The sequence below is a fragment of the Cottoperca gobio genome, chromosome 12 (genome assembly GCF_900634415.1).
Source record: "Cottoperca gobio chromosome 12, fCotGob3.1, whole genome shotgun sequence".
In the NCBI taxonomy this organism is placed as follows: domain Eukaryota; kingdom Metazoa; phylum Chordata; class Actinopteri; order Perciformes; family Bovichtidae; genus Cottoperca; species Cottoperca gobio.
In genome coordinates this window covers 18,025,514-18,051,449 of record NC_041366.1, presented here as the reverse complement: position 1 = coordinate 18,051,449, position 25,936 = coordinate 18,025,514, and the positions used below count along the sequence as shown (strand labels likewise).

General features: G+C 41.6%; 2 protein-coding genes across 5 annotated transcripts in view; one reads left to right on the top strand and one right to left on the bottom strand.

Annotated features, from left to right (window-relative positions):
- The first annotated feature begins 1,754 nt into the window (after positions 1–1,754).
- LOC115017200 (proteinase-activated receptor 3-like) lies at positions 1,755–4,691 on the top strand. The gene is given in 3 exon segments (XM_029445469.1): positions 1,755–2,011; positions 2,933–3,600; positions 3,602–4,691. Coding segments are annotated over 3 exon segments (1,116 nt in total). The 5' UTR covers positions 1,755–1,944; the 3' UTR covers positions 3,983–4,691.
- A 3,743-nt stretch (positions 4,692–8,434) lies between these two features.
- Positions 8,435–25,936, bottom strand: part of LOC115016953 (synaptic vesicle glycoprotein 2C-like) — a 29,434-nt gene continuing 11,932 nt past the window's right edge. For 3 of the 4 annotated variants that reach the window (XM_029445095.1, XM_029445093.1, XM_029445096.1), the window contains exons 3-13: positions 23,437–23,617; positions 21,400–21,551; positions 16,938–17,071; positions 16,097–16,186; positions 15,912–16,022; positions 15,725–15,813; positions 14,607–14,771; positions 13,415–13,548; positions 11,537–11,740; positions 11,255–11,414; positions 10,136–10,319 (exon numbers count right to left, since the gene is read on the bottom strand). In XM_029445095.1, coding sequence (XP_029300955.1) covers positions 10,136–10,319; positions 11,255–11,414; positions 11,537–11,740; positions 13,415–13,548; positions 14,607–14,771; positions 15,725–15,813; positions 15,912–16,022; positions 16,097–16,186; positions 16,938–17,071; positions 21,400–21,551; positions 23,437–23,617 — 1,604 coding nt within the window. Of the gene's footprint in view, positions 10,320–11,254; positions 11,415–11,536; positions 11,741–13,414; positions 13,549–14,606; positions 14,772–15,724; positions 15,814–15,911; positions 16,023–16,096; positions 16,187–16,937; positions 17,072–21,399; positions 21,552–23,436; positions 23,618–25,936 lie in introns of all 4 variants that reach the window. The other variant, XM_029445097.1, reaches the window with a different exon arrangement.

The following is a 25,936-nucleotide window of genomic DNA, read 5'->3' as shown; positions in this document are numbered from 1 at the left end:
GCATAATTCAATATATAAATATTGTGGCAATGGGTAGTGTAGTCTTGGGAGCTCTACGGGGAAATATTGTGAGACTATTAAGTGACTTCTACGATCATAATATGTTCATAAAGCAATGAAATGAAAGGCAATGTCGCCTTCTTGTGGAGAAAACTGATAATTCTTTCTAACATTTCCAACAGCAATAAGCATGTTTAGGGTTTGAAAGAGCGACGGGATATTTAATGAATCATTACAGCATCACAGTTTGGGGGAAAGTGCCAATCAGGCAGTTAGGAAGTGTACAATGAATCGTCTTATACATCAATTATCTCAGTGTCTGTAGTTCCTCCTTACTTGCTTAATTACAAGTTATTTCCCTCTGAAGTAAATACCCTGAATTTGTGAAAAGGTCAACTTGATGTATTGCTTCCTTTCAAAGTGATAACCAGAAAGCAGTGTTGTGGTATACGATGGCTGCTCGACAGGAAAGCCGCTGTGACGTTAAAGGTGTTCAACAGGAAGGAAGGAGATGCATCATGCGTCTAAAATTAACCTAAACACATGAGTTTCTTCATTTTCACAGATAATGAACATTGCTTTCATTTGTGTTCATGTTCATACATTAATGTTGAATTAAATACCTTAATAATGTTTCTATTTATTGGCTAAATTACTTTTATTTCATTACTAGCAAATGACTTGTGGCCCAGGATGACTCTTTGTCTTGTGGTGATGGTGAACTGAACTGCAGCGCTCCTCAGATGCATTTCTTATCTCTCAGTTTGAGTCATCTCTGCGATGTTTTTTAGTTCCATGATAGCAATGTCGTCACAGACATCACATAACGGTCTGTGGTGAATCTGAGGAGCGGGGGTCAGACAGATGCTGCTAATGAAAACATCTCTTCCCACATAGCTGATAAACACATTAGATGCAAAACAAGATAAAGGTCACATCTGTGATCAGCTGGATGTCACCGCTCACATAAAGCTGGAATGTGCAACTTAAAAAAGGAAACGGTGTCCTGAAGGCAACGACGCTATCGAAGCAGATGCAGTCTAAATATAAAGATACGATCAAGAGAAGTGGAAGAAACCTGATTTGAACTTATCGTAAAACACATCTGCCCTGCAGCTGGAGAGACATTTAGAAATATGTCTGCAGCTAGTGTGCACACATGTGAGCACACTACTCTCTGAAGGGGTTATGAACCCAAATATGACACATCTCCGTGTTGAAATGACAGAAAACGACGGGAAGTGAAGACTAAGCAAAACCGTTCGTGTTCGGACAAGCTTATCATCTTCAGACAGACACTTCCTTGCTTACCCAGTGGCCCCTTTCCACATATTACCTCACTCCACATCCCTCCAGGCATCAGAACAAAGATCCTAAAGTTTCATACATTGCCACATATGGTAAGTCAGGCATGTATAGAAATAAAGACAGTTTTGTACATTTCCATTCAACACACAGCAACTTGTGGGGGTTGGATATGTCAGTCAAGTAGTCTGAACAAGTAGATACAGAATAGATTTAGTAAAAGGGTAATTTAAGTAAAACAAATAGGATATAGCAAAGATATATACACATACAAAGGTGTTCCCTGATGTCACCTTTGAACCTCATAAAACAGGGCAGAGCAGGAGAGGGACAAAGATCATTTGTGATTCAGAAGTGCACTCTGAGTTCACTCATGTGCATGTTGAGCCAAAGGCAACGCACATTCTTGTAGAAGCGGAGAAGATGTGTGTGGGTGTGGGTGTTGTTAGGTTTGGGGAAGTGTTTGGGACTTCAGTGCACCCGCAGAGCAGCAGCAGCAGCAGCAGCAGCAGCAGCAGCAGCAGCAGCAGCAGCAGCAGACAGAGGTGACAGCTTTGTAATGAGAACGCCGAGCGTTACAAGAAGCAGAGAGAAGTGAGAATCTTGTTGAGTGTTGTTAACGATACAAATAAATAGAAAATGGGGAAACTTCTTCTCTTTTTCCTCGTTTTTGTTCTCTGTCTGAGCGGTACTCTTCAGAACAACGGTAAGAGATGATGTTTAAAGTGAAGCCTTGACGTTTCTTTTAGCATGTTTTTTCATTTTACTTCACATGTAACGTATTCTAAGTAGAAGTAGATGGTTCTCAGTGACGTACGTGAGTGATCTCTGAGTCGATTTATAAGTTAATGTGGAATCAGCAGTGGTGGAACGTAATTAAGAACTTTTACTCAAGTAATGTATTTAAGTACCTTTTGTTTACTTGAGTTTGTCCACATTACCCTACTTTATACTTCTACTCCACGACATCTCAGAGTCAAATACTGTCCACTACATTTGTCTGACAGCTTTAGTTATTGGCACGAGATTAACTGAAGGATAGTGTTCGTTTCTGTGTTGAGAACATTCTCCTACTTCGTAAGCTAAATCAAATATTTAAAAAGCCTCTTGGAACAGCTGGAAAATGAATCGTCATAAAGCTGAAAACATCTGTTTTTCTGATGAAAAGATGACAAACATGATGATCTTATAGAATATGATGCATTTCTGTAGATTTAAAGAACCAACAGAATATAAAGGAGGTAAAAATGAGCTCCACCTTAAAGATGTACAGCTGTAAAATGCAACAAACACATTAATGCAGCAGCAATATTAATCCAAAAACATCAGATGTAATAATAAAACACTCATTTTACTGCACAATGAATACATTTAGGCTACTTTTGATACTTTAAGTAGGCCTACATGTTGCTGATAATACATTCTTTTACTTAAAGGAAATAAAAAACAAGCTTCAACTTGCACAGTGAAGATGGTCGCTATTTGGTTTTCGATTGGTGACGCAACATCTTTGGGTGTTGCAGTCTAACTAGTTTATTGTTCAGCGATTGTGAATTGAAATGCATTTTGATAAAAATATGAATAACATTTTATGAACTTTTGCATGTTGTTGTTGTTTTTGTTGCAGGGAACAGCTCGGGGGTTTTGGTTGCTGTGCCCAGAACATTTTCAGGGGTGCCAGTCATTCAGACAAAATCCTTTGTTGTCCTGAACGGGACACAAGCTCCCATTTCATCTCGTTCCCCTCCAGCACTGCAGTCCCTAAGCAACACCACAGCCGGGTTCCTCCACGGCGCCCTGAGCACGCGGGTCATCCCCGTTATTTATTTGTTGGCGGTCACTGTCGGGATCCCAGCCAACATCGCCATCTTGTGCACGCTGGCCACTAAAATCAGAAAGGTGTCCTCCGCCATCCTCTACTGCAGCCTTGCCGTCTCCGACCTCTTCCTCCTCTTCTCCCTCTTCTTCAAGGCTCACTACCATTTCCATGGAAACCACTGGGTGTTCGGAGAGGCTGCGTGTCGCGTGGTCACGGCCTGTTTCTATGGCAACCTGTACTGCTCTGCCCAGACGCTGGCGTGCGTCAGCATCAAGCGCTACCTGGCTGTCGTGCACCCGTTCATGTACAAGAGTCTCCCCAAGAGGGCGTTCACCGCCTGGGTCAGCGTGGCTGTGTGGGGGGTGTTTGGCGCCGCCGTCGTCCCCGAGCTCCTCGTCCAGCAGAGCTATTGGCTCCCTGAGGTGGAGCGCATCACCTGCCATGACGTGTTGCCCCAGCACTATGACTCCCACATCTTTCCTGCTCTACTACAACCTGTTTCTAACCGTGATCGGCCTCCTGCTGCCCCTGGTGGTCACGGTCGTGTGCTTCGCCCGGATCGTGTGTGAGCTCAACCGATCCCACCACGACTGGGCGATGTACATCAAGGCCAGCTCCCTGGTGTTTGTCATCTTCTTGGTGTGTTTCGCTCCCGCCGGAGTCCTGCACTTCCTCCATTACGTGCAACTGTTTGTGGATGGAACAGAGAGTTTGTACGTGCACTTTAAAGTGGCGGTGTGTTTGTGCTGCCTCCATGCCTGTCTGGACCCCTTCCTCTTTCTCCTCATGTCCAAGTCTGTAGGCTGCAGGCTTTACTCCAGGGCCTATAAAGGAAAGACCCTGAGTTTATCTGTCTAAGAGCGACCCACGTGGTGCCAAAAACTGCTGATTTTGCAGCAGATAAATAGGGAAATGTTCTCTGTGGCTGGAATCCAAAGAGAAAGCAAAATTGCATTGACTGTAAATATGACAAACAAGCAATGGCCAGACTTTGTTGTTACATTAATTGTGTTCTCCGCAAGTAGAATAAATATATTTTTATATAGCGATAGTTTTCTTGTGTGTGAGTCTGTGCCAAAAAGAGGGAATGGATGGTAAATGTGATAATGTATAATGTGTTGTAAAAAGGAAAGAGTATGCATTTATATATAATATAATACATGGTTTTGTTTCATAGTTTTATAACAAGAGTGTTGTTTTTATTATTTTCATTCTGTAGAATTCGGAGGAAATAATAACACAAAATATAGTTTTTTAATATTTGAGTTGAAATTGAAATTGAGATGTACATCTAACAAGGAATAACATGAAGCAGATTGATTTTAGAAAACGAGCCTCGAAGGCTTTTCTGTATTCCTGTTATCAGATATTGAGCTATGACGATTAAACCATAATCTATGGTGTCCAACGTGGATGTTTTGTTTATAGCCCAGAAATAACTGAAGCCAATTTCACTTTGGCATTTCCTGCTCAGCCTGTAACCGGATGCAGTATGCACACACACACACACACACACACACACACACACACACACACACACACACACACACACACACACACACACACAGGCACACACATTAGAGAAAAATTCTGTTACATTTTTAAGGTACAAATTAAGGCACTAACACCTGTATTGTTATTTTGTACATTTTAAGTTTTCCCACTTAAAAAACACTTACATTTATTTTTATTAAAGGTGGAAGTCGTACTTTTTTTACATTTTAAGGGATTGTTATTCATTAAAATGTAAACACAGACTCATTTTGTGTCTCTCGCTGATCATGAGACCTTCACCTGCATATTACATATTTCACCAAACCTGCCTTATTAAAACGTTTTAATGGATAATCTACATGCTTCAGTTAAAATTAGTACATTTAAAAGGATAACAATCCCTTAAAATGTAAAACCATACAACTTCCACCTCAAGTCAAATTAGATTAAAGTGTTTTTGTGTGAAATATACAAAAAAACCAGCTGTAATGGTAAATAAAAGAGCTCTCTTCATCTGCATATTATTATTATCCTTTCTCTGATGAATACACAGGGATGTGTGACCTGTAGCTTATGATGGCTAATGTTAGCTAATGCTAGAAAGACATATTAAACACATATTACTGTAACTGACTGTACTTTCATCCTCATCCTGGGACTTTACACTTGTAGTAAAAGTTACATAATCTCGCTTTAATTTAACCGGACTTTGAAAACAACAGCCCTGATATAAATGTTATATATATATATATATATATATATATATATATATATATATATATATATATATATATATATATATATATATAAAACATATTCATTAAATAATATATAACAATGGTAGGGGAACACTGCACTATATACAGATAAAGTTTGGCTGAGCAGGGAGTCCATGGTGGTGCTGCTGGACTTGGATGGGCTACCACAATACCCTGGTGTCTTCTGGCGGTGGGCATCATCTGGGGGGGTCTCCAGAGTGTATATGGGATGCCCATATATCGATTACATGAATGATCACTGTGTTCAATTTCATAGCAATTCATCCAATAGTTGTCACGACATTTGATTAAAACCCAAAAAACCTCGTGGTAGGCACTAGGGGTAAATTGATTCACCAAAGTTAATTAACGCGTTAATTGGTCAGCCCTAATTAAAACATAATTCTGAACTCTATGGGCTGGAGAAAAAAAAAATTAACATTCAAACAACTCAAAATAATCGCAAATGAGATATTTCTTTATAAATCGTTAATCTCTACTCCATAGGTCGGAGACCCCCAAGTGGTCCGCGGAGGTACTGCAGGGGGGGGGTCGCGAAATTGTCTATAGATAAAGCAAAACATTTTAAATAAAAAAAATCGGCTTTACAGATGCCGTCAAATGTCACAACTTTTAAGCCGCCACAACATAGGCTGTTGTTTATTGTGCAATGAAAGATGTTATGCCAGATTTGAAATTGCACTTTATGTCAAACTGTTGGTCTGTGTTGTCTAAGATAATTGTGGCATACAAGATATTGGAGAAAGAGTATTGAAATAAAAGACATGTTGACCAGTTTATAATGCTACTCATTGATTCACTCATCTTCCAAAAGCCATTTGAATATTTTGAAATGCTTCTCACAGCAAATATTGATATACGATTCATTTAGATTAATTAATCACAAAGCATGTAATAAATTAGATTAATAATTTTAATGGCTTGACAACCCTAATATATATTAGAAGTGACTTTATTAAATTACATCAAATCACAAATGAATAACGAGCAAAACGACATTTTAAATAATTGTAATAATCCATGCATGCATTAGCAGAATCAATTCTACAAGTGCAACACTCCCAGTAAATCAGTAAATGGAATAAAGCTGCAGTGTGCAGCTCTGTGTGTGTGTGTGTGTGTGTGTGTGTGTGTGTGTGTGTGTGTGTGTGTGTGTGTGTGTGTGTGTGTGTGTGTGTGTGTGTGTGTGTGGGTGTGTGTGTGTGTGTGCGCCAGGCAAGAAAAGAAAAAGAAAACTTGAATTTCACGGGGCATCCCTGGAGTAGATGTTACAGGAGCTTCCACCCCTGCCCTAGTGGGTTACATGACGCCACTAATGTCTAATAAACAAATTAAGAATTCAACAGTGAGCCGTCAGAAAGAGTTACTTTTGTATAAATGTCTCCATCTGCTGGTGTAAGTGAATGCAGCCATGTTTATTTTGGACTCTGAACACAATGAAAAAGGCCCGACAGCTCTTCCAATGAAATTCTTTATTCAATATGTAGACACCAGAGGAATCCACCTTTACACTGCATTATACTTGAGCCTTTTCTTATCAAAATAAATCATATCAAGGACAGGTAATTGTTTTTACACACATCTTCAACATATCGTTTGACAGCAGAGGTTTTAAAATCCCTGCTCCAGTGACTTCACGCCGATGATGAAGATTTGACCACCTCTGCTGGAGAACATCTTGTAGTACATACAGTCATCTCACCACTAGCATGCCCTTTCACAATGACACAGAAGTCAACTCAGTAAAATGAACGCCTGTCCACAACGATTCTGACAACACACGAGAATGATACATTCACCTTTGACCCGGGAACCACATCTGTCTGTCCCCCCCCCCCCCCCCCAACCCCGAAGACACCAAAACACACACAACAGAAGGACTTCAGTAACAAACATGCAGGATTTCTTTTCGGAAACAGTGATGTATGGAGAGTTTGTTCAGCACAGGTGGCGGGGGGGGCTTTGGACGGAGATAAAGCGTCACACATCAGGAAACCAGATCTTGAATTGTATTTCAGTTCAAAATATAATGTTAAAAAGGAAATAGCTGCATGTAGGAGGTTATGTACTGCACACGAGTAAGATGATAATATAAGCAACAGAACATCCCATGCTGTGCACTAAATATCATCATAAAAGTGATAATAACTGAATGAAACACTTTAGTTTTGTGTTATTTGACAGTTTTGTTTTGATTGAACAAACCCAGAAGAAAATGTTACAGGTTTTTATTTTACAAATTACCCTAATGCATTTTAACATTGTAGCAGCAAGAGTTCATTCATTAGAGGTTTTAAAAGGGTCCGTTCACCCAAATCACAACAAAAACATATTTTACTACTAATAGAGTGGGATCCAGGCATGCAGGTAGTTTTAGTTGTGTTTGCCTCCACTTCACTACAATGGTGGGGGGGGGGGGGGGGGATGGATGTTTTGTTTCTGGTGCTCAGCATTGAAAAAGGACATTTGAAAATCTTTCCAGAAACAACGTCCCAGTTTTCACTGGATCTACTTTATCAGAGGAAGTAGTCCCCCCCCTGAAAAACGGCTGACAGTGCGTTCTGTGGATTATCCAAAGAAACATACGTCTAGGCCTGGAAATGGAAATGCCGATTGGACACTCAATACCTCAACAAACATTGAATGAATTATCATGAAGGTTTGTGCAAACATACATAGTCCCCAGAGGATGAACCCTAATCCCCTGATTTTCCCTCTAGCACCACCATGAGGTTGACATTTCTGATTTTGATTGAAATATCTCATCAAATGTTGGATGGATTGACTTGAAAGTTTGTACAAACGTCCCCAGAGGATGAATTCTAATGACTTCCTCTGTCCCGATGAGTTCCACATTTAATATTTGCTTGTAAAAACGTTTTTATTTTGGAATTTGGGTGAACTGATCATTAAACATGGCTTTTAATTTCACTTCATCACGTAGTTCAAATCCCCCCCACCCCCACAACCACCCCAAAAAAAACACCCAGTTCCCTGGTATAGAAAACACAAATAAATTCTACATTTGAGATGGTCACTGGAATAAGGGTTTGTTTGGCACACACTCATACACACGCACACACACACACACGCACGCACAGTATCAAGAGATGAGAAGCCGATAAAAAGCAGGGCACAGCAGCAAAGCTTCCAGCAAAAGGTTTGGAAGGCGAGACGGGCTCAATGGAGAGAGAGGCACGACATTTGAGAAAGGCCTTTGAGTTTTGGAGGGAGCAGCAGCAAGGCAGGAGGAGATAAACAGAGCAACAGGACAAGACAGGATGAGATACAGTACGGAGGAAACCAAGAAACAAAAACAAGGAGAAGAGCAGATTATAACAGCATATATTCATTTTGTCAGACCGGATTACAACGGAGAGCAAAGCCCTTCGCGGCGCCACGAGACGAACACGACACAGACACGAAAGAGGGAGAGAGGAAGCATTCAGACAAAAGGGTTCCAATCTCAAAAGTCTCAGACTGTAAAAAGCAGAAAATGTAAACTTCTTTTCATATTAGAAATGTAGCTGCTGAAGTTGCCGGTTTTGACTAAACTACTGACTCATCGATTTATTCATTTTCTTATGGCCTTTGTTATTCTTGCAAATCGCAGCAAAAGGCTTGAACGTCATCAATCATTCGTGGAATACCAATGGTGTAGAAACGGACGTGGAAAGCAATAAATAACATACATAAATGGCTAAATATATAGATATACATATAAACAACTAATCACATAAACGTCTGTTACAAAGTGATTTCTACTTAAAGGAATAGTTTTGCATTTTGTTGAACTTTACACACTTATTAGGATTCTTGCTGAGACTTAGATGCGAAGATCGAAAAGCACTATTAAGGTTTGTACGGTAACATAAATATGAAGCTACTGCTAGCAGCCAGTTAGCTTAGCGTAGCACGAAGACTGGAAACGGAGGGACACATCTAGACTTGCTCTGTTTAAAATAACACAATCTCATGAATTACCTCGAAACATTTCGTTTGTTTAATCTGTACAAAAGCGTCAAAGTTACTGCGCCTGACCAAGAAATCTGGCACTGCATAAAACGACAACTTGTTGTTTTTACGCTTCTTTTTTAGTAAAGGTTTAAATAAACCTGTTAAACGTGTTTGCTAGTGAGCTTTAGAGGTGTTGTGTACCCTTGGGCAGAGCCATGCTAGCTGTTTCCCCATTCTTCCAGTCTTTAAGCTCAGCCAAACAGCTGCTAGCGTTAGCTTTGAATAAGCGCAGTTCCCAAAATGTCAAACTATCCCTTTAATCTGAGCAAGATTTGGAAGGGGGTAGGTTGTGGGAAGTCCAAGCCTTTTGCAGTTTTGACACACATGTGTGTGTCGCATGTGTGAAACAGCCAATGAGCTGCTGATATACAGAGTTTAATACCTACTGATCGTCCTTACTTGTTTCTGAACAGTAGCCTTTGAACTCTTGCAGAGACAGCCGTCGTAAACCTTCGATTGTATACTTCAAACTCTTTACATCTACAGCTCATTGTTCAGTCAAACTGCATTTCTCTATCCTTTATTATTTACCAGGTATTTCACTCAGACATAACGGAATAACTTGTTCTGTTTGAGAACATCGTCGACATTATTGATCAAATAATAAACACAAGAACAACGGCAGCGATGCTCGTTTCAGTGACGTTCAAATAAATCAATGTGGTTTATTCTGTAAACTGAGTAAATACCTGGCAAACAAAACACTGTTCTGTGTTGAGGTTTACATGAGGACATTGGCGCGTGTGTCTGGCAGTCGGAGCCCCACCAGCCCGCCGCCAACCAACACAGACGATGCCATGAGGATGGGGATGGCCTTGGTGATGCCAACCAGTGAGCCAAAGATCAGGTTGCCCATCACCGCTGCCAGTTTACACATGGCGTTACAGAAGCCGAAGCCTGTACCCCTGAAAACAAGGAGACACAAAGGAGACAGTCAGAACTTCAACTACGCTGCAGTATGTTTCTCTTTACCTCTACCAAAGAGTGTATGTCATATGTAAATGTATTTAATGACACATTCCATTCAAATTTCCTGGATGTCTCTCTCTCTGAAAAAAACTCTAATGTTGCTCATGAACAGTCAAAAAATATCAATATTTGAATAAATCTGAGGTGAGAAAGTGACCATGCAGCTGCAGAGTCCTGAAACCTTTATACATACTTGCACTACTATCTGCTGATGCAGCTGGTTCAGTGGCTCCAGATTGGATCTGACTGGATGTTTTCCAGGATTACATCTAATAGCAAAGACTAGAGATCCAGATATTTCAACAATAACATTTATAATAATATTTTAGGATTGTAAATAGATAATAATTGATAATTGATTATTATTAAAAACAAATGTATTATTATTAATTATTATTATTATTATTATTATTATTATTATTATTATTATTATAATTATGTATTATTCATTTTGTTATTATTATTATATATATTTAAAATTATTATTTAAAAAATGTTAATACTAATTTTTCTCAAAATATTACGACTCTTCAGAGAACATAGATATGTGGGCGATATGTGCCACATGCACATATAAAGAGGTTACTATATGTGTGCATATATTTGCAGGGATACCAAGAAATGAGAAAAGTTGATCTACACAAGAATAAATATTTGAAAGCAACACAAGATGAGAGAGTCTTACTGCTTTATATTCCAATGTTTTGTTTTCTTTGACATAAATAAAAACATTTCCAACATAAATTGGTTCAGAAAAATTCCCCAGAATGAAGGAAATGAACAGTTTGAAATTTCCTGCAGGAGAAAATATATATATATGTATATACATATACATATATATATGTATTTCTATGTCGTGAGTGCAGCACACCTCCTGTCTGTTGGGTACAGCTCAGCGGTGACCACATCCAGGGAGTTCCAGGCAGAGATACTGAGGCCGTTGTAGAGGCAGAGCATGAAGATCATCATCGACTCGCTGGTGCCGAACCAAAGGAAGAAGCAGCTGATGCCTGACAGCACCATGGAGCCTCCTGCAGGACACAACACCACACATCGGGTACATCTCAGACACAACATAACCTCGTTTCCTGCAGACACACAGGTCGACGTCAGAAGACATTTGGAAGACAAGGCTGCTCATGTTACATCATACCTAACATGCTAAGACGTCCTATTTTGTCCATGAGGAGGGCAGAGACGATGTTTCCGGGCAGCACAGCCAACGTTCCCAGGAAGTTGACAAAATAGACCCAGTAGGCGCTGTAATCATCGTCGAACGTCATCTGACAGCCGGTCTTGTTGTTGTGAAAGGAGCTCTTGATCACCCTTGAATTTGTAAGTTTGGTGTCGTCAATATCTGTAAATGTGAGAAACAAGCGTTTTCAGTGTTGATGCTTTTAAATAATGCTTAGGGATTAGTTTGGATAGAACTGCCATCGTCTACAGTTGGATTTAAAATAGCACAAAGTGGTCTCTTTCTGTGAGTTTAAATCATTGTTGCAGTAACTAAGATCTGTATTCTGCTGATGAACTAGGCCTATATTAACATCTACAGGTGTGCTTAGGTTGTCTCTGAGATGCAAGGCTGGATAACCATCCAGACAAAGCAGGAAACTTCCCCATGTCCCCTGACTCCCAGGGCGGCTAAAAGTCCTGGACACACTGCATGTTGAATAATTTTTCTAATTTGATTAAAATCACTAAAGTACAATAACAACTAAGGCAGCTCCTGCATCATTAGCTGCTTTTTTGCCATGGCTTTCAGGGGGGCTCTGACTCTATATTCTTTACTCTTATTATTTTATCATATCTTGTGCTCACGTGGTGCATAAATAAAGTTTTTTTAAATTAACAGAAAACCTGCAGCCTGCGTCCCATCTAACTCTGCAAGAAGGGAATTAAACGTCTTTCCCAAAATGTGGAACTGCTCCTTTAATCTAAAAGAGGTGTTCTGGTTCATTTCAGGTTAAATAAAACCTTGCACTAGTATATTTGCATTTAAAAAACATCTGTATGCATATAATACTAATTATTCTGTATAGTTTAAATGTCTGTGGGCTCTCTCTCTAAATAGAAAAGCGTATTAATAAACTTGAGCAGCTGCAGCAAAGAGAAAACATTCCCTGCTCTCACCTCTTGTGACGCACTCCTCTCTCCCTTTCTCATTCTCTCTCTCTCTCCCCCCCCGTTTATCTGTTTTCCTCTGCTCTCTAGAGACACATTGCTGGGGGGCAGAGAGACTTCATTTCCCATGGGGCATTACCAGCAACCTGACTGTTTCCATCTTCAGCGCATTTCCTGAGTGCTGGAGGGAACTATTTTTCCGACCAGCGCTCCCACAAGGTCTGATTCAGCTCCAGTTTGTTGCAGAACATTTAAAATGTCTACCCTGCCTTTCCTTTTCTTCCTGCTCGTGTTTTCGCCAGCACATTTATAATACAGCCGTGATTTATTAAATGCACAATTTGATGTTTTTGGATGTAATCCACAGAAAACAAAGCATGCTGTGATGAAGTGAAGAGGAAAAGCTCACATTTGGAAGTCAAAAATGCATCCTGTTTATGTACCTCACTGCTGGAGGTTTTCGAAGCCTCTAAAACATCAGTAACAATAAAAAGCATCATAGTGTTTGTGTGGTTGGAAATGGCCATTTCCAGTGCTCTGCAGTCGTGCACGGCTAGGTTTCTTTCTTAACTACAGTCGCCTGAGCTCAGAAAGGCAATCTGTGCAGGGGCGGAGAGGTTAAGCAGTAATTTAGTGGCATAAAGCAAAGCCATAAATGCTCAAACCCATTCTGTCTTGCCCAGAAGCTTGGACGTTAGACCCAAAATGAACTGTCAGAAAGAGACAGAAAGACTGAGTGAGACTTATGTGTAAGCCACCTGCAGTATAATAGGATTTTCTTGGCTGGAAGGAAATACTTAAGTATGGGGAAACTGTTCTCGAATGCACTGAATGTGTGTGTGTGTGTGTGTGTGTGTGTGTGTGTGTGTGTGTGTGTGTGTGTGTGTGTGTGTGTGTGTGGACTCACCCGTGTTGTAAAAGAAAGAGTCTTCAAAGGTGCAGTTTTTGAAGAAGGACCCGACGGAGGAAACGTCTTCGAAATAGCAGTTGAGGAAGGATGAGTCGATGAACGTGACCGCCTTGAACTTCATACTGATGAACCTGCGAGGAAGAGGAGCGAAGGACACGGAGGACGTTAATACACGTAAAGAGGATGCAAAGAATGAAACGTTAAAGCAGAATTAATAAGGATTGGAAACATATTACTGACAGCAAAGGTGTTGATACTGAATTATGTCCCTTATTATTATTATTATTATTATTATTATTATTATTATTATTATTATTATTATTATTATTATTATTATTATTATTATTATTAAATGCTGTATAGTTTAGAACAAATAGGATTAAAATCCATGCAGCAGAACAAATGATTGTGTGTATTTGAACTGCAGTTGCTAATTACAGATAAATATTTTACATACGAAACATTTAATATACTTAGAAAATATGATGCATCATTCTGCATAATGAGTACTTTCACTTATGATACTTAAAGTACATTTTACTAATACTTGCAGGACTTTTACTTGTATTTTTGACATGTGATAGTGTTACTTTTATCAATTAAAGATGCTTGCATGTCCGTCCTTTAGCAGGACTATGACAGGGCTCAGCAGTGTGTGATGCATCTCTATGACCTGTTGCTGTACACAGTATCATGGTCATGATTTAATCTCCCCAGGGAGGATGGGAAAGAACAAAAGCAACGTATCGATGCGTCTTCTCACTAGCCTTTGTGTAAGTGAGAATCTTAACCAGGATGAGGGCAATGTGTGTGTGTGTGTGTGTGTGTGTGTGTGGGTCAGAGAGAGATAAGGCTTTTAATTTCCTGGTGGTGGGGGGGAGAGAAAAGGATGCAGGATTAATATTACCGGAAGTGGTGTGCTGTTTGCGGGAATAGCACTGCTATCCCACAACGGGACGAGAGGGAGGCTCACAGGTTGGGATTATAAAGTCTTAATGATTCGTCTCTTTGTCTGAGAGAAGAATATGTTGTTGTTTGTGGTTTCACCTGTCGTTCACAAACATTAATGATTCATCTCTTTGTCTGAGAGAACAATATGTTGTTGTTTGTGGTTTCACCTGTCGTTCACAAACATTAATGATTCATCTCTTTGTCTGAGAGAACAATATGTTGTTGTTTGTGGTCTCACCTGTCGTTCACAAACATCCCGTTTCTGTGGATCTGGTTCTCCAGGGTGAAGTTAAAGGTGAAGTCTTCGATGCGTTCGTTGTTGTGGATTTTCACCCTGGAGGCGTACTCGTCAGCCTGAAGGTGCTTGATGACATCCGGGAACCACACAGAGAGCCCGTAGTACCTGAACGCAGCATCAGTAAAGTGAGGTCACTGACGTGGGCCGGTGACCTCACTTTGAACTCTTGAGTAAAGTGTTCGATTTGTTGTTGCCCTTTGATAAAATGATCGCAGTTTCACATTCATTTCTCGGTGCCACTGTCTGGTATGACCGGGGTGTCTGTCTGCTTTACACACACACACACACACACACACACACACACACACACACACACACACACACACACACACACACACACACACACACACACACACACACACACACACACACACACAAAATGGTGCCTACTCCAAAATAAGCGTATGAATCCTGGTCAGTACATCATATAGTTTGGTGTTTGCAGTATCTTACTGTGTGTGTGTGTGTGTGTGTGTGTGTGTGTGTGTGTGTGTGTGTGTGTGTGTGTGTGTGTGTGTGTGTGTTTAATAGCCATGGTGTAGTTGGCTGTGTTGTGCATCTTTAGAGGAGAACAGGGAAAGGTGGTGTCAGAGGTGCTGCTAGTTTGTTGGTATGTTTTAGCTCGGAGGTCAAATTAAAAAGGAAAGAAAGTTATGAGAACGGACGAAAGACAAGACGGGACAAAAAGAGACCGGACAGAGTGAAGACATTAGAGACAAGACAAGGAGAGAAATGACAGGATCCAAAAAAATAAGACAATAAAAGACACATTGAGCCTACTAAAACCTTCCGACTGTAGTTCATTACAGCAGCCAGCAGAAGAAGAAAAAAGCCAAATGTCACCTTTGCTCAAACAGGTTTTCTCTTTCCAATCTCACCTGTCAACATTCATCAAGAGGATGTAAGTGAGAGAGCATCTGCCTCAGTGCTAAGTACTTCACAGAAACTCTTATTTAGCTGGAAAGTAGTGGTGACAAGGACAATGTACGGCATCATTTAACATGACGGAAGCAAGAAGAATCATGATATAGAGAAGTACTGTGCACAACATCTCTTACCCAAAAGACAGAGTAAACCAGACTACAGCCAGTTTTATAGTGTTGTCTTTCACTGGGTAGTCGAAGCATCTCATAAAAGTCAACCAGATCTGTTAGAAAAAGGGAAAAAGGTTTTGTTTTACTCACTTTGAATCTTAACAACAACGAACGTTAAGTTTAAAACAAAGCAAGACAAAATAAACCCTACTCCTCTGAGCTCAGCCTTGATCTTGAAGAGGACCTTGAGTGCAGGGTTGGCTGACTCATCCTGCATCTCCACCAGCTCGCCCGGGTGTTTGGGGATTTTTATCCGGTTCACCTGCAGGGGGAGACACTGATCTGTCAACCTGCTGACGGCACTGCAGCAGTGTGTGGAGGCCAGCGAGTACTCACAGTGAAGACTCTCTCAGGCTCTCCGCGGGCACGCATGTTGGTGTCATGGATGTGTTTGAGCACCATCCAGGCCTCGTCGTGTTTACCCATCTAAAAGGGACGGACACATACAATACCGATGTTTATCCAGGGGAGTCTCCTGATCCTTTCTCATTCGATTAGGTTTGCTTCTATATTCCCTGAGCAAATTCATTCATTGTTATAGTAAATCATATGTGCTCATGAGCTGCACATGACATAGATGCAGAGGTTGACACTGAAGGTTGACACCTTTTTCCACATATGTGTTTACATTTAGGCAAATTTGCATCATTAAAAATATGCTGAATTAGCTATTAGAAGTTTTTGGAACAAATATCCCCGGGCATTTTTGATATGAAGTAAACTTAAAAACATTTCTGGACATTTATTCTGAGAGAATGCAGAGGGAAGTTTAATCTTGAATCTAAAATGATGAATATCTGTGTGTACATATTTGACTGAGTTATCTCCTCCATGTGTGTCACATCCACTGACGCTTCAACTGCTGACCAGCCGAACTTCAATAACCGTCCCTTGTTTTTAAAAATGGCGGCATGCAACTGTCTCTTTCACCTCACGCAGTATTTTTCTCTCATGTCTCTGCCTTCCACACCTCCCCTTCTACTATCTCTCCTGGGGGAGGTGTGCCTCGCCGTTTGAAAACCTCTGCATTAATGCAAAGATGCAATTTGTGACAGAGAAACATTTTACTGCACTTATTCAAATTGTTCACATTCCCTGAGTCATTATCACTGTCATTAAGAGAAATAAATGTGCCGCCAGCGTCACGATGTACTGCGTCTCTCTCTCTCTCTCTTACCTCCAGGAAGAAGCGGGGGCTCTCAGGCATAAAAGTGAGAGCGACCACTGCAGAGACGCACGGCAGCGCACACACCACCACAAACACTCTCCAGCTGTGGAACTGGTAGGCTGAACCCATGCTGAAGCTCCAGCCTGCACAGAAACACACACACACACACACACACACACACACACACACACACACACACACACACACACACACACACACACATAGTTAAATTCTACCATGAAAAGACAAACAAACAAACAAACACAGCTTTTTCTTTCCTTCAAGGTTGGACGTACTGCAGGTTTCCAGTCATGGATAGATTGACATGAGGCCACAAGCTAGTGAAATTAATTAACCTGCAGGTCAACGAGCTACTTCCCCCGTGTCACTGCACACTCTTTAGCGTCTGTAGATATTCCTTTGGCTCGCTCCCCGGTTGTCTCTCTCAGTTCGCCCCTGTCCTTTCCTCGCCTGAATCCTCTTGCTAATTGCATTCAGGGGTCAGAAAAGGACACTTTTCTCCCAGCAGGTCAAATAGGTTTGCACTCGGTTATTACTGAGGCGTTGTTTAATATTTGGAACGGCAAAGGTGATGCTTCTGTGGGTCGTTCTTTCTTTGTGCTCAGGTAGTTGTCTTCACCAGGTGTCACCAGGTTCTTTCTCTGCACACAAGGTCCTGGCAGATGGTTCGTAAGGTGATCAGTCTGAATGTTTCGCCGCCAGAAGGAGAGACTCGAAAGATGTTGGGTTTGACCTTTTCAGCACCACGGAGAGAGACAGAGAGGCCGAGTGTTGTGTTCAGGGTCTAGATCCTTACAGTTCTGTTTCTCAAAAAGTTTCTAATGTAATTAATTTGAAATGTCAACGGAAATGTTCTACAGTGTTGTGAAACCCTGGGAGGCAAAAAAAAAAACCTGATTACAGTTTTGTGCAGTGTTTTGTCATTCGACAGCATTACTTTTCAGGTGTTTGTGTTTATGTGCAGTTACTGGTGAATTTGCAATTTTAGGGAAGTCTCCCGGTGATTCAGTCGGGTGTAAAAAAAAGTGCTGAGTCAACTAGTGACTTGCATTTCTGAAGGATTGACATAGTAAACATTTAAACTGTAAAAAGGATTACACTTTAACTGTGATTTCTCAAACTTAGACTTACTGTATAGAAAAGTGTTATATATATATTATAGATATTATATTAGATTAAAGTCATTGCACACCGATCATCGACAAATCGCGAGTTACAACATGTGACGCAGCACTTTGTGTTTGGAGGCCACCCAGTCTGAACTTCATTAATACAGTCAGTATGTATCAGAGCTTTAGCATCAGTGTGTGTGTGTGTGTGTGTGTGTGTGTGTGTGTGTGTGTGTGTGTGTGTGTGTGTGTGTGTGTGTGTGTGTGTGGCCTGTGGTGCTGCTCCAACCTGTACCAGTACAAACCTCATTAGGGGGATTATAGTTTTAATGGACTGGAGGGGATGGCTGACTGATTCAGATACTCAGCAAGATTTATGTTCCTATTCTACAGTAAGTGAGCACGGCTGAGATGCACACACACACACACACACACACACACACACACACACACACACACACACACACACACACACACACACACACACACACACATGCCTGCACACGCACACGTACAGTCCTTGGCCATTGTTCAATGCTGTGACATACATTTTAACACACAGAAAGGCTTCCACCTCACACTGCGACACACACACACACATAAAACGGAGGCTGCAGGATTTATTTGTACCATTATCGTTACTGTATCACACTCTTAACACTTTACAAAAGACAGAATGACACACACACACAGACACACAGTCATCTGGCCTTTGTCCACCAATCAATGCAAAGAGCACTGCGGCGGAACCTATTACCCACACTCCACTGCATCTTGGAGAAAAAATGTGTTAAAACGCTGGCGTCTAATCAATTGGCCTCAATTATGAGCCTCAGCCGGTGTCACAGACTCACTCACGTGACTAAAGTTTGGAGGCTTTGGATGGAAACTTCTATCTTTAAGTACTTCAGAGACACAAATACTTTTGTCTCCATGTTCAACGCACTAAAAAGGACATGAATACTGTTTAGTGTCACAGTTAATAAAACCTAAATAAAACAAATGCTAATTTGACAATTGTAATTTTGGAAACTGACCCGTGTGTTTTGTGTTGATTCAATGATTGTTACAAAGATAACAGGAAATAACCAACAACAACCAATGAGACTCGGATTAACAGGTGATTAAAGTGCCAGTATATATTATATTATATTATATAATATAATATTAGTACATAAAATGACTTAAACAAACCTGCAACCTGTGCATTTGTATTACCCATTAGTGTCATTACCTCATATGGATGTTGTTATATAGTTCATATACGGTTCGCACTTTAACAGATGATGATTGATGATTTAAATAAAATGCATCTTTAAAAAGGTGTCCTGGTCCTAGTTGAGTTATAAAGCCGTAGAGCACTACAGGCTGCTGACAGCGCTGCCTGCCAAAGAGTCACTCACACTGGACAGCAGTAGGTTGGACCAGCGGCTGCTTCGAAATGACTTTAGCTGACTCTGCTAACACTCAGCGTCGCAGCAGCGAGCAGAAACAAACATTGCCCTCCGCTTCCATCACCGTCACTCTGAGGAAAGACTCGATTGCCAGGATCTTACTCTGCTTTGCTCTTTGTGCAATGATGCAGTTAAAACAAAAGCACAGTGATTTGAATGACAAGAGTCTGATGATCGTCGTTAGGAGGGAGTGAGAGAGTAATGTAAGAAGAAGGAGGTCGTTGATCTGTTATAACTACAGGCTGCACTCCTCCACCTCCTCAGCGATGTGACCAGCTTCACCGTGTGCCGCAGCCGCTCGGGGCTCGATGGGCAAAAGGCCGATTACTGATTTATTGTCTTCTTTATGAAATCATTAAGAAGACAACGTGTTTGTTTGGCTGCACCGTGAACAGATGCAACAGCTCTTCTGTTGCATTTCTGACAAAGTAGCTTCTTAACGAGGGTTGGCCGCACACGGCATTCTGGGACATTATATTAAACAGCAGTTCCTGTTAACAGAACCAAAGTGTCTCCAACTCAAGCAGGACAGGAAGCTTGATTATTATAACTTCTTCTTTCTTAATGGAAACAGAATCCTCTCTTTACATGTGGTAGTGAGGTTTGTGTGACTCTCTTCTAGATAAGAACAGCACTTGTTGGAGGCACTTAATCAACGTGGGGGCCAACGCATTATAGAGTCACACACTGAGAAGTGTCTCTGCCAGAGACCGAAAGCTCTTCACTCGTTCTTTCCTCTAATACTTTTTCACTCTCTCCCTTTCTCTCTGTTTTCTCTCCCGCCTCGCTTCAGCCCTCTGCTGTATCCCTTCACATTTCGATTATCCCCGACACGGGCCACATAAATCAAGCGCACTCTCCACCTCTCCTTCCCGCTTGTCCTCCTAATCTCTTTCTCTGCTCCTCTTTCCTCGTCCACACGACGCCACACCAGATTGATGTCATTTAGCTCATTTTGTTCTTATCCTCTCACACACACACACACACACACACACACCTCCTCCCTTCAGCTATCCTATATGTTATGAGGTTTGCTATATCAACCTTTTATTTTTTCCTCCTCCTATATTTAGATTTTTAGATTTGAACACAAATATTATACTTGCAGAATTGTCCTGTTTCGGTAAAAATAAATAAAAACGACATAGTTCTGACTTCATGTCTTTGCTGAGTCAGATGTCCGGACACACACACTTGTGACACATTTAAAAGGCTGTAATACACATATTCAATGTGTAGGCTGACACATGCTTTGATGCTTTCTCTTCTGCTGCCCCTCCACCTGCACCACCGCCTGCTTCGTGTACACCCTCAGCCCCCTGTGATTCTGGAAGTGTTTGCAACGCAACCTGTGTCTTATCTATCGTGTTGCGATGTATATGCACCACAGCGGCAGGGAGCATCATCAACGGAGGGAACATGCCACCGAGTCAAACTTCATTGTCATCTCCATTTTTGCAGTAATGTTCAAACCGGTGATGCGAGTGATTCCTGACAGTGGGAAACCTCTGCAGTTTGACAGAAAAGCTTTTACGCTGCTGCATTGTGTTAGCGCTTACAACACATGTGTGTGTGTGTGTGTATGGTAGCGCACACACACACACACACACACACACACACACACACACACACACACACACACACACACACACTGACTGCAGGGGCTGGGGATCAAACCGCCGACCTTCCGACTGGTGGATGGCCACTTTACCGCCTAACACTGGCAACATTATGTGATCCATTCTCTAATCTTTAGCAGCAACTGAGGAGATAACGAGAATATCACTGATGAGGAAAACGGTCCCTAATGACTCAGAAGTGCTGTTTGGCACTAACGTTAGCGTGGCATTATTATGACTGTTGCATTAGGGCCGAGTTGTTACTCACCATAGTGTGGGATGATCGCCCAGGCCATGGCTGAGGCATAAATTCCTCCGATCATCCAGAACATGCACAGCCAGCTCAGATGCTCTCCTCTCTTCTCCCGAGCCAACACCTCCGCAAAGTACGAGAATACGATAGGTACCGCTCCGCCAATCCTGCAAAATACGGTTTGATGTAATTAGCTGTGTATGCTGAAGGCGCAAAGTGTCATTGTGATTCTATTAATGTGTGTGATGACAAACATTTATAAACATGCAAAACAGATTTATGGCTACAGAAACAAATCCTTTAAGGTTTGCAGCTGCGTTTTAAAAAAATGAGCACATGATGTGCGAAACAAACTCACACGACTTGTTATCCCACGTGATGAAGTGCTGTACGGACGTTAGGCAGACGACTTGTGACATTAAATCAATTTAAGCATCAAGGAAGAACACGAAGAATTGTATTTTCATTTGTCGCAACTTTAAAAATGAGCTCGGCTCAAACTCAGCAACACTTCACATCTTAAGAAGGCACAATGAGTAGGATTTCCTAAAGACTCGTACCTAAATAATCCCCCTCAATCATCACTTATGAGTCACTAGAAGTGTGTGGCGGTGTCTGGATCTGCAGAGGTGAGATGCTTTGGTGTGTCCGGGACGTTTCTATAAAGACGTAGCGACCAGGTGTCAGACCGTGAGCACGAATACAAGAGGAAACTAAGAAAACAGAGCTGAAAAATATATAACGAGTGAATCTGGGGATGACTTTCACCGTAACCCTTGTTGAGACAGGAAGTAGGGGCCGACTTTGAATGTTAAAATCACTGCTCATTGTGCCTTTAACACTTGTTTGGATGAAAACATCTTCACTTAAACTTCCTTGTTGCTTTGTTGCACAGGATTTCTCTCATTACAGTGACAAAGTCAGTCGACCCATATGAATATATTTACATAACGTGAACGTGTTAATGTGACTGAACTGGACCATCAGTGAGGTGTCGCGAGTCAGCGAGCCCATCTGGGACTCTCACTGCTCGGTGTCACGGCGAGAAATCAGAAAGAAAGAACAAACGATGCAAACGAATTTTGACCAGAGAGTGAGTTCAACAAAAAGATTGACGCAGACAGAAGATGCACAACTCTCCACACAACCTGCTCCGTGTGAACTGTATCCATGACGCCAGCATTAGCAAACAATACACAGTATTTCACTTTAAACATTGTTTTCTTTAATCTCCCTGTAGTTCACATGGGTTTGACTATAGAAAGGAAAAACACAGATTTCACATCAACTATATGTATTTTAAGAATAAATATTGTAACATAGACTTATTGGCCGTACGAATCTCCTCTCCTCAAAGTTATTGTGCAACGTGCAACAACACAGTTTTAACTGTTTTAACTAATGTTGTACACAAATGTAACATATTCCCAAAAGTAAATGTGGAATCATAAATCTATTTTACCCCCCCCCCCACCATAAATATGCACCTGCACATACAGATTGAGAATTAAGTGATGAAATAAAAGATGAAGCTACTAATTAAAAATGTAACACAAAGCCATTAAGATAGAAGCTGTTGGTTATCTTCTGCGCTCACATAAATGCCCTGAGGGCCACAACAGCTTCATCTGACTTTATTTGACATGTTGTTATATTATTGTAATCTGATGCTCATCATAGAACCTTAAATCATCACAATTTAAAAATGTATCCCATAATTACGCTTGTTTCATATGATTTACTGTATATTGGCCCGCTCGGTATCTTGACGTTTGAGATGGAGGTGACCTATGGGTCATATATGACTTACACTGGGAGGATGTGTCATTTATCAACGCTGTGGGCCGGCCAAGCAGATCACAGCGACGCTAAAACGCACAGATGTTCGTTTACGGCGCTCGGCTTATTTCCGCAAACTACTCGGAGGATGAAGGCAGTTAGAAGAACCTCTTGGAGGAAGGAAGAGAGCAGAGGAACCGTTGGGCTGGAGACGGAGAAGCCATTAGAGGGGCCTCTCAAACACACGGTGTGTACAGAGAAGAGTGAACTCACCCGAAGCCGGACACCATGCGGCAGACGAGGAACATGCTGTAGCCTTGGACGAAGGAGGAGAGGAAGGCGAAGAAGCCGTTGACAGACAGGGATATCAGCAGGCACTGTTTACGGCCCACCTTGTCCGACAGGCCGCCCCAAAAGAAGGCTCCAAACATCATCCCCAGATACACAACGCTACCTGCAAACAGGGAGAGACAGAGGGGCAGAGACAGATGCAACCATCTGGGTGAATAAAGACATATTACAGATTGCACTCAAGCTAACTATTAACTTTGTCTGTCTGCTTTTAGGTTATGTATCAGCTTCCTGCCTGGCTGTAAGAACAAAAACAAAAGTTGAAAGATGCTAAAACGCTGCGAAGAGGAGATAAACTGCACGGTGATAACACTGTGGGGTTACAGCGGACTGTAGCAGCTAGCAGCTTTCTTTAGTGTGCTGTGTTGTTCCAGTGCTGGTGCTGAGGATCAATTTCCTCCAAACATCACAACACATTTCTAAACAAAAAAAGCTAGCGATGCATAGCAGCACTCACACACACACACACTCACACACACACACACACACACACACACACACACACACACACACAGCTAAACATCAGCTGAAGCATTAAGTGGTGCTTTCCAAGTGCATGAGTGGAGTACGAGAGCTCGGACGGAAATTGTTTGTGTTATTTCCGAGCTATCGACAGAACACTGAGAGGTCACGTAAAATGTAACCCGATATAAGTAGCAGGGCCGGGATCGATTAGTTGAGTTTGGCTTTGAGCAAAACAACTCTATACCCTGAGGGTATTGTAAAAGGGTTAAGTCACGACAGCTGCTCAATGTGTGTGTTCATCTTTCATGGGAGGTGTGTTTGAGGTATCTAATATGATCATTTCATCTGTCTGACTGAGGCCTCACGTATACGGCTATTCTTTTTATAAATATCAATCTGGTAGAAAAGCTCTAGACTCTCTAATTGTAAAATAAAACCACAAGCACTGTTTTAAAAAAGATCCCCGTTTCACATGACATCGCAAAAACACAATTGAAGCACAGTCGGGGGCCAGTGGACAGGTGGGGCCACACACTCGTCCAAAACCGCCGACGTTGGCCGCAGGGTTCTGTGTCAATGTAGCAGTAACTTTCCTGATATAACTGCATCTGGTAAGTGGTAACTAGTATTTCTTGAGTTGACTTCGCAGCCCTGCTTTCAAACTCCAGGCATTTGTCTCTTGCTGCTGCTTTTCCCCCCGCAGGACGTCGGGGTCGTTTCTGTCCCAAGCAGCATGCAGCATAAAAGACGGGCTGGTGGAGAAGGCTGGGGGTTGTCAGGCCAGTAAATAATACACTTTACTGCCTACGTGCTAATAAAAATGCTAATGTGTTTTGAGGGGGAGATGCGATTGTTTGCCGAGGCAGAACCAGAGAGAACGCAGACAAGGGAGAGGAAGCCTTTTCTTTTTTTCTCCCGCCGTGTTTGAGGTGATGGGACCGATACGCTGGAAGTAGAAGGTCTTATCAAGCAGCGCAGACATGATGTTGAGAGTTGGTGATTCATTACAGGTGACAACCACTAGATCTATCTATGCACAGCTGCAGCAGGGATGGCTCTCCTACTGGCAGCAGGATATAAAGAGCTAGCTGCCCTACGCTAGCTTACAAACATCGAAACAGCATTTACGTGACATCTTTTGATGGTGTAGCTACGCACAAACAAAGCATCTGAAGCCATGTACTAAAAGAAAATGCCGGTAACACCAGCTCATTTGTTTTACGGCTCTCCCACACTGGGTTTGTATCTGTAATAAAGGGGGAGGGCAGTGGGGGTGATGGGGCATCGGAGACGCATTATAAATCTCACTGAGATTGTATCTGGGATTTTCGACAAGGTTCAAACTCAGGTCAGACCTTAAAACCTTCACTAGCCTCAAGATTGCAGGGCTATTATGTAAATGACACAGGGTCAGATACAATAGGCACAACACAACTTCTTGTGTCCACCACCAGGATACAAAAAGCATCAAAACACAGGTTTTAAAACATGCTATCAACCTCGAACTGATTAGTCCTTAAAACATAAAAGAGTTGAATCTTTACTTAACTGTGGGACATCCCTCACGTATCTATACATCTTTTTGGGACCATGTCTGCACAAATGTCAACATTTTAGTTGTTCAATCTGCAGAACTGACACACCATCATTACCAAACCTAAAACATATGTTCCTATAGACCCGGTGGTATCTAGCTATGCAGAAAGTTAAGTTATATTTCGTCAGGTTTTAAGATACTGATGACTTTTTAATACTACCAATACCAAAGCATTGTAATTGCTGCAGAAATCTGAGGTCAGAGAAGAACCTCAATGGCTAAATACCACGAGAGGTTACTATGAAAATGATTTGGTTGTATAAGATCCGTCCAGCAGAAACACTGTGGTTGGCCTCGATTAACTCTCAGTTAAGTTGTACTGAGCGCACCTGAACGCCACTGCTAATCTTTTCCTTAAGC